This window comes from Argopecten irradians, chromosome 12 (genome assembly GCF_041381155.1).
Source record: "Argopecten irradians isolate NY chromosome 12, Ai_NY, whole genome shotgun sequence".
Lineage (NCBI taxonomy): Eukaryota > Metazoa > Mollusca > Bivalvia > Pectinida > Pectinidae > Argopecten > Argopecten irradians.
This window is the reverse complement of record NC_091145.1, coordinates 10,142,506-10,157,583: the sequence shown is the minus strand read 5'-3', so window position 1 is coordinate 10,157,583 and position 15,078 is coordinate 10,142,506. Positions and strand designations below refer to the sequence as shown.

Here is a 15,078-nt window from a genome sequence, read left to right as displayed (position 1 = left end):
AGGTTTTCCTGGCTACAGTTAAACTGAGTTGCTGGGATGCTTTATATTGACCTTTACCAGTAGTACATGAGGTTGTGGATTTTAAACTTTAATCAAATTCGTTAAACCTATATCTATTTAGAATATTTGACAAATTTGTCTTTTAAACTAATGTATAGCTAATACTGTTCAGCTGATTTCAATCATTGAAATTGATGGTTTTATATATTCACCAACTTTAAATGTTCATCTACTAAACTTTAATCCCATGTCCTTTGTACCCTACACACCGTAAAGTACATTAATACCCAGGGGGTCTTTTTTTTATGGCGTTATTATTAGAATGTTCTATCTTGTTTACCGTTCATATCCTAGAGTAACCCCATGTCTGTTAATAAGCCCCCCACCTTCCATGTTTCTTATATTAAAATAAGAATTGGGTTGGTCATAAAAAGGTGGGGAGTCATCAATTCTGTTCTGATCATTTAGCTGAATTAATATTTTGTATTAGTCTAATTTGAGTTGAGTCAATGATCATGTGTATAACCATTTGATTGAGTTATCTGTTGTGTTTTGTTTAATGAGTGACTCAATGATGGTATGTTATACGAACTTTAGATTGGGGCAGTGATTATGAGTTAAGCTTTTGGATTGACTCAACATATGTTTGTCTTTCAATTGACTCAATGTTGATGTGTATGCCTTTGGATTGAGTCAGTGATTATGAGTTAAGCCTTTGGATTGAGCCAACATATGCTAGCCTTTCAATTGACTCATGTGTGGCCTCTTGGATTGAGTCAGCAATTATGTTGCTCTTGACTCCTTCAGGATGTGTTGGCTTTTTGGTCATTGATTTTAAAAATATATTGACCACCAGTACAAGTTATTGAGTATATGTTGCTGTCACTAAGCCCTGTAATGTCAACCATATGTAGGCCTTCAGGTAAAGACCACCATTGGAGATCTTTGGATTGCTTGATTCACCAACTTACCTATACGTACCTTTGTTTAAATATTAGTTGTTGAACTTCTGGGTTACATTGTTGGTAGAATCAATAAAATACTTTAGTAGTATATAATCTTGGTCTTATTTAACTATTTAAGGAATAGATTTTTATTTTGTTGAGGTTATGAGGGTATAATGATAATGGAGCACGTGTAAATTATGTAACCCCGGCAAATCAAGTCTTTCATATGTTCCCACCAAAAGTGGGGTCATGACCCCACGTTGCTACGCCATCGACCATTCCGTAACAATAGAATCGCCGCGCGTGTTGTGCTATCATTATACGCTGATAATGATAATACTAGAAAGCATGGTTATTGAGTCCATGTCAGTGCAAACTGTAAATATAGAGAGATGAATTATGTTGGTGCATCCTGAATCATACTGAGTAAAACATGGTAAGGAAATCTGTTTAGAAAAGGTTGTAATAAAATTTAAGAGTTTTTGTTCCCCATCTCAGACTATTGTGTGTTCTTGTATAAACTGTTATATAATGTTTTATAACAAAGAACACATATACTGTCGTTTATGGTTAATAAACGGCCTTTTTCAATTCATTTCATGTGTTCTAGTTTTATATTAATTTGGGTTGTAGTCTTACAAGCTTGCCATTGTGAAGTTTTTGTATAATAGTTTGTAAACATAACAAGTCATTAATAACAAGTTTAAAGGTCAAAATAATGTCAGATTTTTTCAAACAATCAAAGGTGTATGCCAGGGTGATGCAGATAATCCCTTTCTTTTAAATAAATCTGATGGTTTTTTTTTAAAAAAAAAAGCCTTTTTATTATCAAGTTATTATTTATTTTGCAGCCTGCTTATAGTGAGAAACCAAAAATATTAGAACGTGGATCATATACACAAGCAGCACCCATAAAGGAGAAAAAACACTTCCGGAAAGTCAGCGACTCCATCGGCAACAATTACAGTCCGGACGCGCGACATCTCACAACTTCGTTTATCTATGAAACAACAAAGTTTGGTAAGTATCTCGGAGATTTCAAGTCTTTAAGTGTTCATTGCTATAACATTATTCAGTATAAAATGTGATATTTATTTTGCTGTAATCATGTTTCATATTGTTTGATGAAATATATACGTCTCTTGATTATACAAAAAGTTATTTTAACTGTTCATGCATGACTTAATGTATAGACTATTGAGCCCCCTTGTTCTCAAATAGAAGTTGTGAGTTCTTAAAAGTTTTACCAAAAAGGTCTTGTCAAATTTTAAATTGGGAGTTTTTACAAGCTAATCGTTTGTAGATGATTATGGTACATTTTCATTGCATTAGGCAAAACAAACACTTTTATGACAGAATGACCCTGAAATATTTTTCGAATTCGAAAAACTCACAATATTTACACCATGTCACCAAATATAAACTGCGTAAGAGATTTAAAAGTGATTTAAGATTTTGAGGTTATCACACATTTGATTCTTTAAATTATCGGTCAGACCCTGTTAATCTTTCGACTATCGGTCACTGTTACAGTAGTGACGCAGTATCAGACACGCCAACAATCGTTCGTTTACGCTAAGGTAAACGTAGTATATCTTATTGATAAATACATGTTTACCTTTTAGCTAAAATGGTGTTGTCAAATCAATTTCAGTTGAATTAAAATACACGTTCAGCAGCGTGTGACAGCTAGCTAAAGGGATTTTTCAATATTAAAAAAAATTTACTTGTCAATGACTAAGCTGCTTTGAAGATCAAATACTTTGAAGTCTTTAAGACATTTGAAAAAAAAACCCAAAAAACGGCATGGACACATCATTTACTATAATCATCATTTACGACATTCATTTGAGAGCTTAAGAAAACGCTCTGAAGACATAACCTGAATTATGTGAAAGGTTTATTAAATTTTGAGTAAGATGTTTTCAAGTTTAAAGTTTACTCAAGCTGTGTGTATATCAAAGACACAGAGAAAGGCCTGAATTGTTTTAAAAGGTCCATGTAAAGTTTTGTCTGTCTATTTGTCAAACTTTCAGCCGTGAGTGGATCAAAGAGCAGAACGGAATCAGCTATTCATTACTCTTGACATTTTAACTCATTTATGTGCATTTGTATGTATACATCTCAATCGAGGGAAATTAAAAATCCGAAATCTTTGAGTCCATGTGTGTATATATATAATTCAATCTTTCAAAATTGATTGATCACTGAGATCACAGTAGGAGGTATATCAACTCAGGCAAAGTTCTTATAATTGTTTTGATAAGTATGATGAAACAAACATGCATGATTGAAACAAACATCATGATGGAAACAAACATGTATGATTGAAACAAACATCATGATGTAAACAAACATGTATGATTGAAACAAACATGTATGATGGAAACAAACATCATGATGGAAACAAACATGTATGATTGAAACAAACATCATGATGGAAACAAACATGTATGATGGAAACAAACATCATGATGGAAACAAACATGTATGATTGGAAAAAAACATTAGTGCGATGTTTCAGAATGGGATGGTTTGATTTGATTTGTTTATGTCCTATTAATTAACAGCCAAGGTCATTTAAGGACATCCAAGGTTTAGAAGATGGAGGAAACCGTAGTACTGTACTCGGAAAAAAATCACCGACTAGCTGTCAGTACCTGGCAATTATCCACATGGGATTCAAATTCTTGACCCAGAGGTGGAGCTTGTGATAATATATCGCAGGTTCAGAAGGCGGAGTAAAACCAGAGTACTCTGAGAAAAATTACCAACCAGTGGTCAGTATCTGGCAACTGCCCCACATGGGATTCAAATATATACACCTTTACCACTCTACCAGCAAAATGGAAATTGAATACTAGTTCATTTATCACTCTATACAGTGAACTGGTATTCTTTTTATGAGTTTTAAGAATTTCAAAACTTAGATAATCTTTAAATGAAAGAATCTTCCTTTGGGATACTTCTGATGAATACTGAAAATATTCAAATGTTTACTTCACAAACTTTCATTGAGAACCTTTTACAATCAGATGAAAATTTAAGTCAATTGTGTATATATTATCAGAAATCATTAAAATGGCTAAGAAAACTCAACATTAAGCCTGTATGAGAAATAAAATGACATATTTAAAAACTGACATAATGAATTAGTGTAAACATGTTTAGTAAACATGTCCGAGTATTTCCTATAAGCTAGTGAACAAGTTGAGAAGCCAAAGTTTCCGCTGGTCAGTGTCTTGGTCCGAGATATATTGACCACAAACCAACACTTATCGTATAGAAGTGGTAACCAAACATGGTTAGTGACGTTATACTGCTTGTGTTCAAATCAGATATTAGTCGACTTCTACATAAATAAGGACCCCATGTTGACAAGTCAACAGTTCAAACTCAAATGTTGTCTTTAACTCGTTCACCCTTGAAATTTCATAATGGAATGGTCAAGTCTTTGATTAAGAAGAGTCTAAATGCATCTTCAGGGGTGATTGAGTTAATTTGGTCGCCACTTCAAGGAAAGTCTGTAGACACTGTTAAAAGTTCAATCAGTGAATTTAAAATGGACCAGAAACTTTGACGAGTATTAGAGATTTCTGTTTTTGGTATCAAAATTTTAAAAACTTAAAACTGAAGTGTGTTATATGCTACATTGTCAATTTAGTGTAACTTACATGTCTGAAGGTTTGAAATTGATTTGAGCAATCTTAAATCAGGTTTTGACTCGTCATTGATATGAAGGAACAGTAAATTGATTTCTTTGATATACAGACAGTTAATTATAATGTTATAAATGGTATGTATAGCACAGTGATAAATTGATGAATATATGTGTAAGACTTACTTTAATTTGAATGTTTCGCTGAAATCAAATCAAAGATATCTACTTGATGGAACTATTTAATCCCATGTACCGTGACTAATCACATGTACCGTGACTAATCACATGTACCGTGACTAATCACATGTACCGTGACTAATCACATGTACCGTGACTAATCACATGTACCTTGACTAATCACATGTACCGTGACTAATCACATGTACCGTGACTAATCACATGTACTGTGACTAATCCCATGTACCGTGACTAATCCCATGTACCGTGACTAATCACATGTACCGTGACTAATCACATGTGCCGTGACTAATCACATGTACCGTGACTAATCACATGTACCGTGACTAAGCACATGTACCGTGACTAATCACATGTACCGTGACTAATCACATGTACCGTGACCATTCGCATGTACCGTGACCAATCACATGTACCGTGACTAATCACATGTACCGTGACCATTCGCATTTACCGTGACCAATCACATGTACCGTGACTAATCACATGTACCGTGACCATTCGCATTTACCGTGACCAATCACATGTACCGTGACCAATCACATGTACCGTGACTAATCACATGTACCGTGACCAATCACATTTACCGTGACCAATCACATGTACCGTGACCAATCACATGTACCGTGACTAATCACATGTACCGTGACTAATCACATGTACCGTGACTAATCACATGTACCGTGACCATTTGCATGTACCGTGACCAATCACATGTACCATGACTAATCACATGTACCGTGACCAATCACATGTACCGTGACCATTCGCATGTACCGTGACCAATCACATGTACCGTGACTAATCCCATGTACCGTGACTAATCACATGTACCGTGACCATTCGCATGTACCGTGACCAATCACATGTACCGTGACCAATCACATGTACCGTGACCAATCACATGTACCGTGACCAATCACATGTACCGTGACCAATCACATGTACCGTGACTAATCACATGTACCGTGACTAATCACATGTACCGTGACCATTCGCATGTACCGTGACCAATCGCATGTACCGTGACCAATCACATGTACCGTGACCAATCACATTTACCGTGACCAATCACATGTACTGTAACCAATCACATGTACCGTGACCAATCACATGTACCGTGACTAATCACATGTACCGTGACCATTCGCATTTACCGTGACCAATCACATGTACCGTGACCAATCACATGTACCGTGACTAATCACATGTACCGTGACCAATCACATTTACCGTGACCAATCACATGTACCGTGACCAATCACATGTACCGTGACCAATCACATGTACCGTGACCAATCACATGTACCGTGACCATTCGCATTTACCGTGACCAATCACATGTACCGTGACCAATCACATGTACCGTGACTAATCACATGTACCGTGACCAATCACATTTACCGTGACCAATCACATGTACCGTGACCAATCACATGTACCGTGACCAATCACATGTACCGTGACTAATCACATGTACCGTGACCATTCGCATGTACCGTGACCAATCACATGTACCATGACTAATCACATGTACTGTGACCAATCACATGTACCGTGACCATTCGCATGTACCGTGACCAATCACATGTGCCATGACTAATCTCATGTACCGTGACTAATCCCATGTATCGAGACCATTCGCATGTACCGTGACCAATCACATGTACCGTGACCAATCACATGTACCGTGACCAATCACATTTACCGTGACCAATCACATGTACCGTGACCAATCACATGTACCGTGACCATTCGCATGTACCGTGACCAATCACATGTACCGTGACCAATCACATGTACCGTGACCAATCACATGTACCGTGACCAAACACATGTACCGTGACCAATCACATGTACCGTGACTAATCACATGTACCGTGACTAATCACATGTACCGTGACCATTCACATGTACCGTGACCAATCACATGTACTGTGACTAATCACATGTACCGTGACCATTCGCATGTACTGTAACTAATCACATGTACCGTGACCATTCGCATGTACCGTGACCAATCCCATGTACCGTGACTAATCACATGTACCGTGACCATTCGCATGTACCGTGACTAATCAAATGTACCGTGACCATTCGCATGTACCGTGACTAATCACATGTACCGTGACTAATCACATGAACCGTGACCAATCACATGTACCGTGACCAATCACATGTACCACCTTTCTTAATTATGTCTTTATAACAACATCAGCAAATTCAAACTAAAGGAAAATCTGTTCTATTTAAACTGTTATTAAATCAAGACGAGAATTCATTCGCATCAAGCTGAGAAAATGATAATTTTATTTTCATCTACCAGTTTCAACCCACCATTATCTGAATAAATACGTCAAATGCAGAGAACAATGAAGAGGGCACATCTTTACTAACTTAAGGGTGAAAATCTCACAAAAATTGACTGGATGATGCCAAATGTTAAAAAGGAAACCAGCAGGTAGACAAAAGTAAAAAAAATTACCATGTCCTCGACTTGTTACGACTGAATTATCATCTTTATTCTACCTACTTTGTCAATTGCCCAACACACCCAGAGGAATCCGAGCTAGGATATCAAAACCTTCATTACCTCAACGAGAAGTAATGGCGTTGACTATATATACTCTAAAGGTTATTAAATCAATTAGCATTTTGTGTTTAATCCTATAAATTTACCTATCACTTATATTTATAGAATATTGACAGGTCATAATATATCTTGCCTTAATTGATAGATAAATGTTTTACTGTTCAGGTGTGTTTGTGTTCAATTAAAATCTATTTGAACATATTGGAAATAAAATTAGACTAATTGGATTCCCCTGCCCCATGCCTGTTTAAGTTAACCATTGTCATAAATTGATTTCTGTTCTTCTAAATAAAAAGTACTTATTGTTTGCTGGGGGAAAATTGATCAAATAATTCCCATAGCATATTTTTTCTGGTCATGCTGACCTACCATGTATTTCTAAGAGATTTGTATAGAATCGTAATTCTGTTTATCATCTGTTCACTGACGGCCAAAGACAAGAATATTTGTCACTAAACCTGCTAATTTCAGTGCCCTGGTAAAAACACAGTGCAAAAACATATTGAGCAACAGTGTCTGTGGTTTTGGTTCGAGATTAGAAGATCATGACAGTTTGGGTTAGAGATTAAGGTTACCATGATCTGCTTTAGAAATTAACTGGTGGAGAAAACTGTTTTATTGAATAACGTCAATAGATCTAGAGCTTTAACGCTCGGACAATATCTTTTGTTAGATAGGTATAAAAAGCATTACAGACAAAACTACAAACACTTTGTTTATTACATAGCAATTTAAACACTCGCTCTTCAATAGTCTGAACACTAAAAACTTTGTTCAAACAATTCATGTTTTAAATCGCTAGCCTCTATTTCGGTAATTCTAGTTACTGCACACATATAGACGGACATGATCAACATCTCTTGTCAGCTTAAACGATATTGGCTTTTAAGAAATTGTTGTTATATTTTGAAAGCCTTAAATCTTTTATAAGTGGAATTCTTATTCTTGTCCCAAATGGCAGCTCCATTAAAGATTCAGTTGGACCTTTTAGCGAGTCAATAGTGACTGAAGGGTATTTTAATCACAGTCAAGTTGGTGGAACGGCCAGACTCGCTAAGTTCTGTGTGTCCAATTCGTACTTGACATTGTAAAGTTGTTGATATCAACAGTGTACTTATACTTTCTGTCTTCACAACGAGAGAAAATGTCATAAATGCCATACATAGTTACCTTTGATATATGTGTAACTTTTAAATAGTATGTACTTTAGACATAAATGTTAAGAATCCATTTAAAAAGGTTCTATGTAGCCTAATATTAAAACGATGAATATTCATTTGACGTTGATAATTAATTTGAAGAATTGTTATAGTCTTGTGTTTGTAAGTCGTTATGACGTATTTACTGAATTTATAATTAAGCAGATAGGATTTACTTAATGTTTTCGCGACTAAAATATCAACTAATGTTTTAGTGAATACAAAATTAGTGAGATGATTTAAAACTTAATTGGTTTCAGAAATGCTAAATGTATGCTTAAGTTTAAAAAAAAATTTAAGGGAAGAGATATACTGGTATAAAGTAGAGGAAATTTTAAAAATCTTTAAAAGGTAATCTGTTATTCGCTTGCAGGTATATTTTAACATTAGGCTTTTGATCGCATTTAATACATTATGTAAATTAACACGATGTAAGCTTTATTAAAATTTAAAATCTATTTTTGTACAATATGTTAATGTTATACATGTATTAGGATTAGTGCTTTCTATACAGGAAATGAATTTTCACACTCCTAGGCTTAATCCTTCCGACGTTTTACTTGCCAAAATGTTCAAACGATCTGGATGTTGATCCATCTAACAAAGGTGTATTGTCCTGTAATGGTTATCTCATATTGAGATAATCCTTTCGGTGATCATAATTTGTATACCATCGATCATTTAAACGTCCACCTGCTGTGATTTTAGGAGTATTTGATAGGTGCCATACTGGTTTGATATACATTATTTTCGTTGATCTTCATGATTATTTTCATTCTTTAAAAAACGTTTATGATGGAATTTAAAAAAATAGAAGCTTTCAAGTATTTTGAATTTTTTGAAAAATATATTTTGAAATTATTTCTATTTGCATTATCAACCTAGGGTTTCCTGGGTAATGCCTCTTTCCCCCTCTACCTCTCCCCCATCCCTTATCCTATTTTGAGTAAATAGCATTCTGAGGAAATAGGATTGAAGGGAATGTGTGTACCATGTTATATACATGTAGTGTTATCCATGTACCATCCTTAATTGTTATGTCTATGAAGGTAGAGACATTTGTGCCTTACATATACATGTGTATTAGTTATTTTTTGCCTGCTAATTAATTTAATGTGGAAGTTTATTTTCTTTTTCTTAAAACCTTGGCTGCCTGTTCCAACTCCATTCATATCAATTTTTTTTCTCAAATACAGAACCGCAACCAATTACACAAAATGTCAAACAACCCACAGGTATTGTAATGCTATGAATCTTGAAGGTTTTGTTTATAATATATTTGCACCTTGAACTTTAACCCCAAAATATTTATGATGTCATCTTAATTCATATTAATTAGCACAGATTGTCAGTGCTTCACTAAGAAATATTGTCATAGCAGAGATGGTTTTGGAAAAAACGTTTGCTGCCTTCTGAATTTGTCACAATTTTTTTTATTCACTTTATTAACATTTTTCTGTATCAAAATTTCAAAATCACTAATAATCACATGTTGCTAAATTTTACAAAAATATTATTAATATTAATGAAATTTTTGATTTGGAAGATTGTTTTTTAATATAACAGGTAATGTCAGGTAAGGTGAGAGCTCGATAGCAATTGGCATTCTCTTTAGCAGTTATGTTTCAGCGTGCTATAACACTATAAAGTATGTGATAGTACTTCTATCACGTAGAGACACAATAGGAATATCTAGCAGTCTCTTAAAATACTGATTTTTTCTGATATTCGTGGATACATTTTCTTTGAAAAAAACACACCATATCTATCAGTTATTTAGAAGAAAATATTGAATCTGTTAATAATTATGAAATGTTTTACAGAGAGCTGGACATTTCGATATTTTAATATTATTAATTAAAGGCTTAGACTTTATAGTATTAGAGAGACATACACACTGGATATAGCTCTGGAATGGTTAAATCAAAGTGTATGATTGGCCATTAATGAAAATCAAATGAATATCATACAATGCTGGGAACAGATTTATTTAATCCTTTTTGATTTGGTTAAAGGTGAATCCGTCATTTCTAGTGATATGACATGAAGACAGTCATTTGTCACATAGCTGTTCATGTAAATTATCCCTTATTATCACAAAATCACAATATGTAATATCCATTTCTAAATGAGGTGTAGATTTCACCTATTACCAATACCTCTTTCATGTTTTAGTCTTTATCTGTCAGAGCTTCACGCTTACATATCTGATAAATTTCCATATTAATATTGAATATCAAAATGGACTAAAAAAAATTTGTATTCACTATTATGCCAGGTAATTAGCTACCAATTCAACAAGCCTGTATGAAGGTCACGTTCCTATGAATATCGGATCTGATCTATTGACGCCGGGGTTTACAGTTTTTTATCCACTATGTATCTGTAATGGGTTTGTTAGGTACAGTTACATGCCCTTTATTATGTTTTTTACCTGACTTAACGACACATGATTATCCGAACATTGTATTATACGTACGAAACAGCGATATAACATACTGCCATTTCCCACTATCGACTCCTATCCTAAAGTTACCTAGCTAGGATAGGGTTTTCAAAATCAATGATATTTATAGACAAAAAAAAGAGCTATAGTCAGTTCCTATCTGATTTATTAATATGTGTTATCCAAAAGTTGAAACTTGAATGATTTTAATACCTCACAGGTCTGTGGATGGTTTCACATAGATTATATACAGGTAAATAAATGCTAAATGCTAATGAATACAATATATGCTGTACAATTCTGTAAAACATTTGGTATGTACAGTAGTATTAGCTGTAAACCTTTTTGTGCTAATTTCTGGCAGCTGTAATATATAGAGTTATAGCCCTTTGTCATTATAATTTGATAACCCCTCCTGCTGCTCTTTTATTCTTCCATTTCCCCCCTCCATCAGAAAGACTTTATCTGGCAATTAAGTATATGATCCTTTATCCATGATTGCCCCCCCCCCCCCTCATCCCCTCACCCCCCTATATAAGTACCGGTAAAAAATAAAAAATTATAGAGTTACTGCCCTTTATTTATGATGATCCCACATTTCTAATCTCCATTCTATTTGAAAAAAGACAGATTATTAACTGTTCAACATTACAATATATCTAGAGTTATGGCCCTTTACTTATCCTCTTCTTATTCCTGCTATTCAAAAGCAACAGACAGACTATTCATAAATATACATATATGAGTTATGGCCCTTTGTTTAGTGTCTTTGATCAATTATACCGTTTTGCTAAGTTTCGACTTATGGAACAAAACATTTTTGCTAACTATGCAAAAGTTGTTGAATGAAGAACCTTAGTAACTTATAAAAAGGAATGGCCAAATGCTAGTAACGAGAACATGTACTGATGATGTAGCAGACATTTATTTCTGCCAATGATATCCATGTAAATTCAGCGGAGAATTAAACGATTTGTGTCAGGCTTTAAGGGTTTGTTTAAGGGGATTACTTATCGGGGGCGAGATGATCAGGTAAGTTTTGTTGGCTAGAGTCGAGTGCTAATAAAATATTTAGATTGCTACAGCTGTATCAGGGATTGCTGCACGGCCGATTGTTTAAGATTGATGATTGATTTCAAAATAAATATCCTCCGTTCTATTGTCCAAACATCAGAGAAATGGATGAGAGACAAGTTGTAACATTATTAATATTGTAGCTCCTTGTCATAATATATACTGAATCTGGAACTGAATTTTTAATTAGAAAAGAAAAGTGTTGTTTTCATGCATTGATTTCTTTCTCATGTTATATATGTAAGCGCTCTTCTTAAATCAATACACCGATTTCACATCTTAATGAATCATGAATGACTGACTTCGTATCTAGTTGAATCTTAAAAAACTTATTCCATATCTTGTTGAATCAAAATTCAGATTTAATGTGTTGTTGAATCAAGATACTGATTTATTATTTTGTTGAATCTTGAAAGACTTATTCCATATCTTGCTGCATCAAAATACAAATTTAATGTCTTTTTGAATCAAGATACTGAATTTATTATATTTTCTTTTGGATTCAAAATCTTGATTTCATATTGCTGTTGAATCATCTGATTCTGTATCATTTGAATAGAAATACTAATTATACATATATCTTTTTGACACGGAGATATCTTTTTGACACGGAGATACAAATTCTGCATCCATTTAAATCTAAATACAGAATCTGTATCATCTGAAAACTAAAAATAGATTCTATAGTTGTTTCATTTAATACAGATTAAAATAACCATTGTGTGATACTGTATATTGATTTAGATACTGTTATGATCTGTGATAATACTTGTTCAAGTAAAAGTAAACAAAATGACAGCTTAATTAGACTCTGTAAACATTAGGTCTACAAATGTCAACAACATTTCCAGTATTGATTTCATATTAATTAGCTCTGATGCGACACAGGGGAAGGAAATATCAGCAGCAAATTGATTGTAACAACATAAAAACAAACAAAATGTTAAGTGCTAATTTAAATATTATATTGACTGTCAAAGCGTGCTGGTATTTCTAATCTTCCGTTAGAAAACAAGGAAATGTTAGATGAATTGATTTATAACTAGTGAAGCAGAAAAATTGTTCAATGTGCTAGCAGTCTTATTCTGAAGTTTATAGAGCAATTACTGTATAAAAACACAGCAATAACCCTGAATCTATAGTTGCAATATTATTCCATCTTTGCATATTACAGAGTTATCTGCCCTTGTGGTAAGGTATTGATAGTTATGTCTTATTTTTGTGAGTGTAACTCCACATTTTTTGGTGGAAATGAAGGAATTTTCGTTCACAAAGTTAATGATGTTACAGTCGATATCTACCCACAAAGGTAGATAAATCTGTAATGTGTGGAAAAATAGATTTTATTATGAATTTATTACTTGGATATAATACTGACATGTTCCCTTGCAAGAAAAAAATGTGTTAAGTACGACTTGTGTTGAGAAAAAAAAATCAATCATGAAGGTTGATCCGGACATAATTTTTTATATTATCTATAATATATTTTATCTACCAACACCATACTTATGCATGATTTCTCCTTACATAGATTATACTACCGAGGAAAACTTCTTCCTGTCCTTAAAGACTAGACCATCTTCCCCGGGGGCCATACGTCGTCTGGCAACTCTCGCAACTCCACGAAATGGGTAAGTATAAAATCTAGAGAAAAAAGTATCAATATACCGTATTCGACCCAATAAATGCCCATGTCCCTATAGGCGTCCCTCCCCCTTTTTGAGGCCTCAATTTCAATTGCCCATGCATAAATAAGGACCAAAATTACATAAAACGGTATAGATTTGCAATAATTTCGAATTATTAGCACCTTTTCATTTTTATCAATTTTTAAGCGCCCTGGGCGCTTAGTGGGTCGAATACAGTAATATATAAGTAGTCGAACCTTGATAGGTCAAAGATGGGAAACCTTGATGAAGTTCTGAGCGATTGATATACTTATTGAAATGCTTGGTAGAACCAAGAAAATACATAAAGCAGCATCTTTAAGTTATTAGAGTTCGAGTTAATAAAGTTTCACTAGAAATGTAAGGGCTAGTAAAATTATATTGCCATGCAACTTCAACTAATTTGCACCTCATGAATAAAAATTATGCCAGGATCCTTTTCAAATAATTATTGTATGGCTAATCATCCTTTTAATTAAATCTTGATAAAACCTGAAAATAAAACACATTGTGAAGAAGAATCTATATACAGACTTTCTGTTTCAGATCTCACGACTATTTTGACACTAGTAAACAAAATGGTGACTTGTTGAGACATTCAGCACACAACTATCGGTCACTGACCCACCGGAGCCAGAATGGGACGATCCCAGAAAATGGCTTCCAAACTGTTCTTCCTCCTATCACCAGTCATACAGGACAGAGTGACACAGACTATAGTAGCTATGCAAATGGTAGGTTTTATTTTATTATTTTCTTCCGATAAATAGCCGGTAATAAAATTAAATGGATGTCCTTAATGCTTAACACTGTAGCAAAACATTTTCAGTGTCTTCAGATCCTTTTACTTTAATACTCTAAGTAATCATAAGCCAAAAGAAATCCTATTATCTCCCTTCATGCTAGTGATTGTCTCCTGTGATGCTGATAGTTGTCTCCCTTGGCATTGATGATTGTCTCCCTTGACATTGATGATTGTCCCCCTTGGCATTGATAATTGTCTCCCTTGACATCCATGATTGTCTCCCTTGACATTGATGATTGTCTCCCTTGGCACTGATTATTGTCTCCCTTGAAGCTTATAGTCTCCTTTGATTCTGATGATTGTCTCCCTTTCCACTGATAATTGTCTTCCTTGGTGCAGAAGATTGTCTCCCTTTAAAATGAAGAATTTTATGTCCCTTTGCTGTGATTATAAGTCTTTTTTTGAAAGTGAAAATTGCCACTTTTGACATTATCATAATACAGAGAGAAGAGTAGCCATGATTTTCAGCTATGTTGGTTGTTATAATA

General features: G+C 34.2%; 1 protein-coding gene across 7 annotated transcripts in view; it reads left to right on the top strand.

Moving 5' to 3' along the window:
* Nucleotides 1-15,078, top strand: part of LOC138335940 (dynein axonemal heavy chain 3-like) — a 120,058-nt gene that overhangs the window by 19,029 nt on the left and 85,951 nt on the right. For 4 of the 7 annotated variants that reach the window (XM_069285142.1, XM_069285141.1, XM_069285146.1 and 1 more), the window contains exons 3-6: nt 1,799-1,967; nt 9,795-9,833; nt 13,650-13,749; nt 14,332-14,519. In XM_069285142.1, coding sequence (XP_069141243.1) covers nt 1,799-1,967; nt 9,795-9,833; nt 13,650-13,749; nt 14,332-14,519 — 496 coding nt within the window. The remainder of the gene's footprint in view (nt 1-1,798; nt 1,968-9,794; nt 9,834-13,649; nt 13,750-14,331; nt 14,520-15,078) is intronic. The other 3 variants (XM_069285145.1, XM_069285143.1, XM_069285147.1) reach the window with 1 other exon arrangement.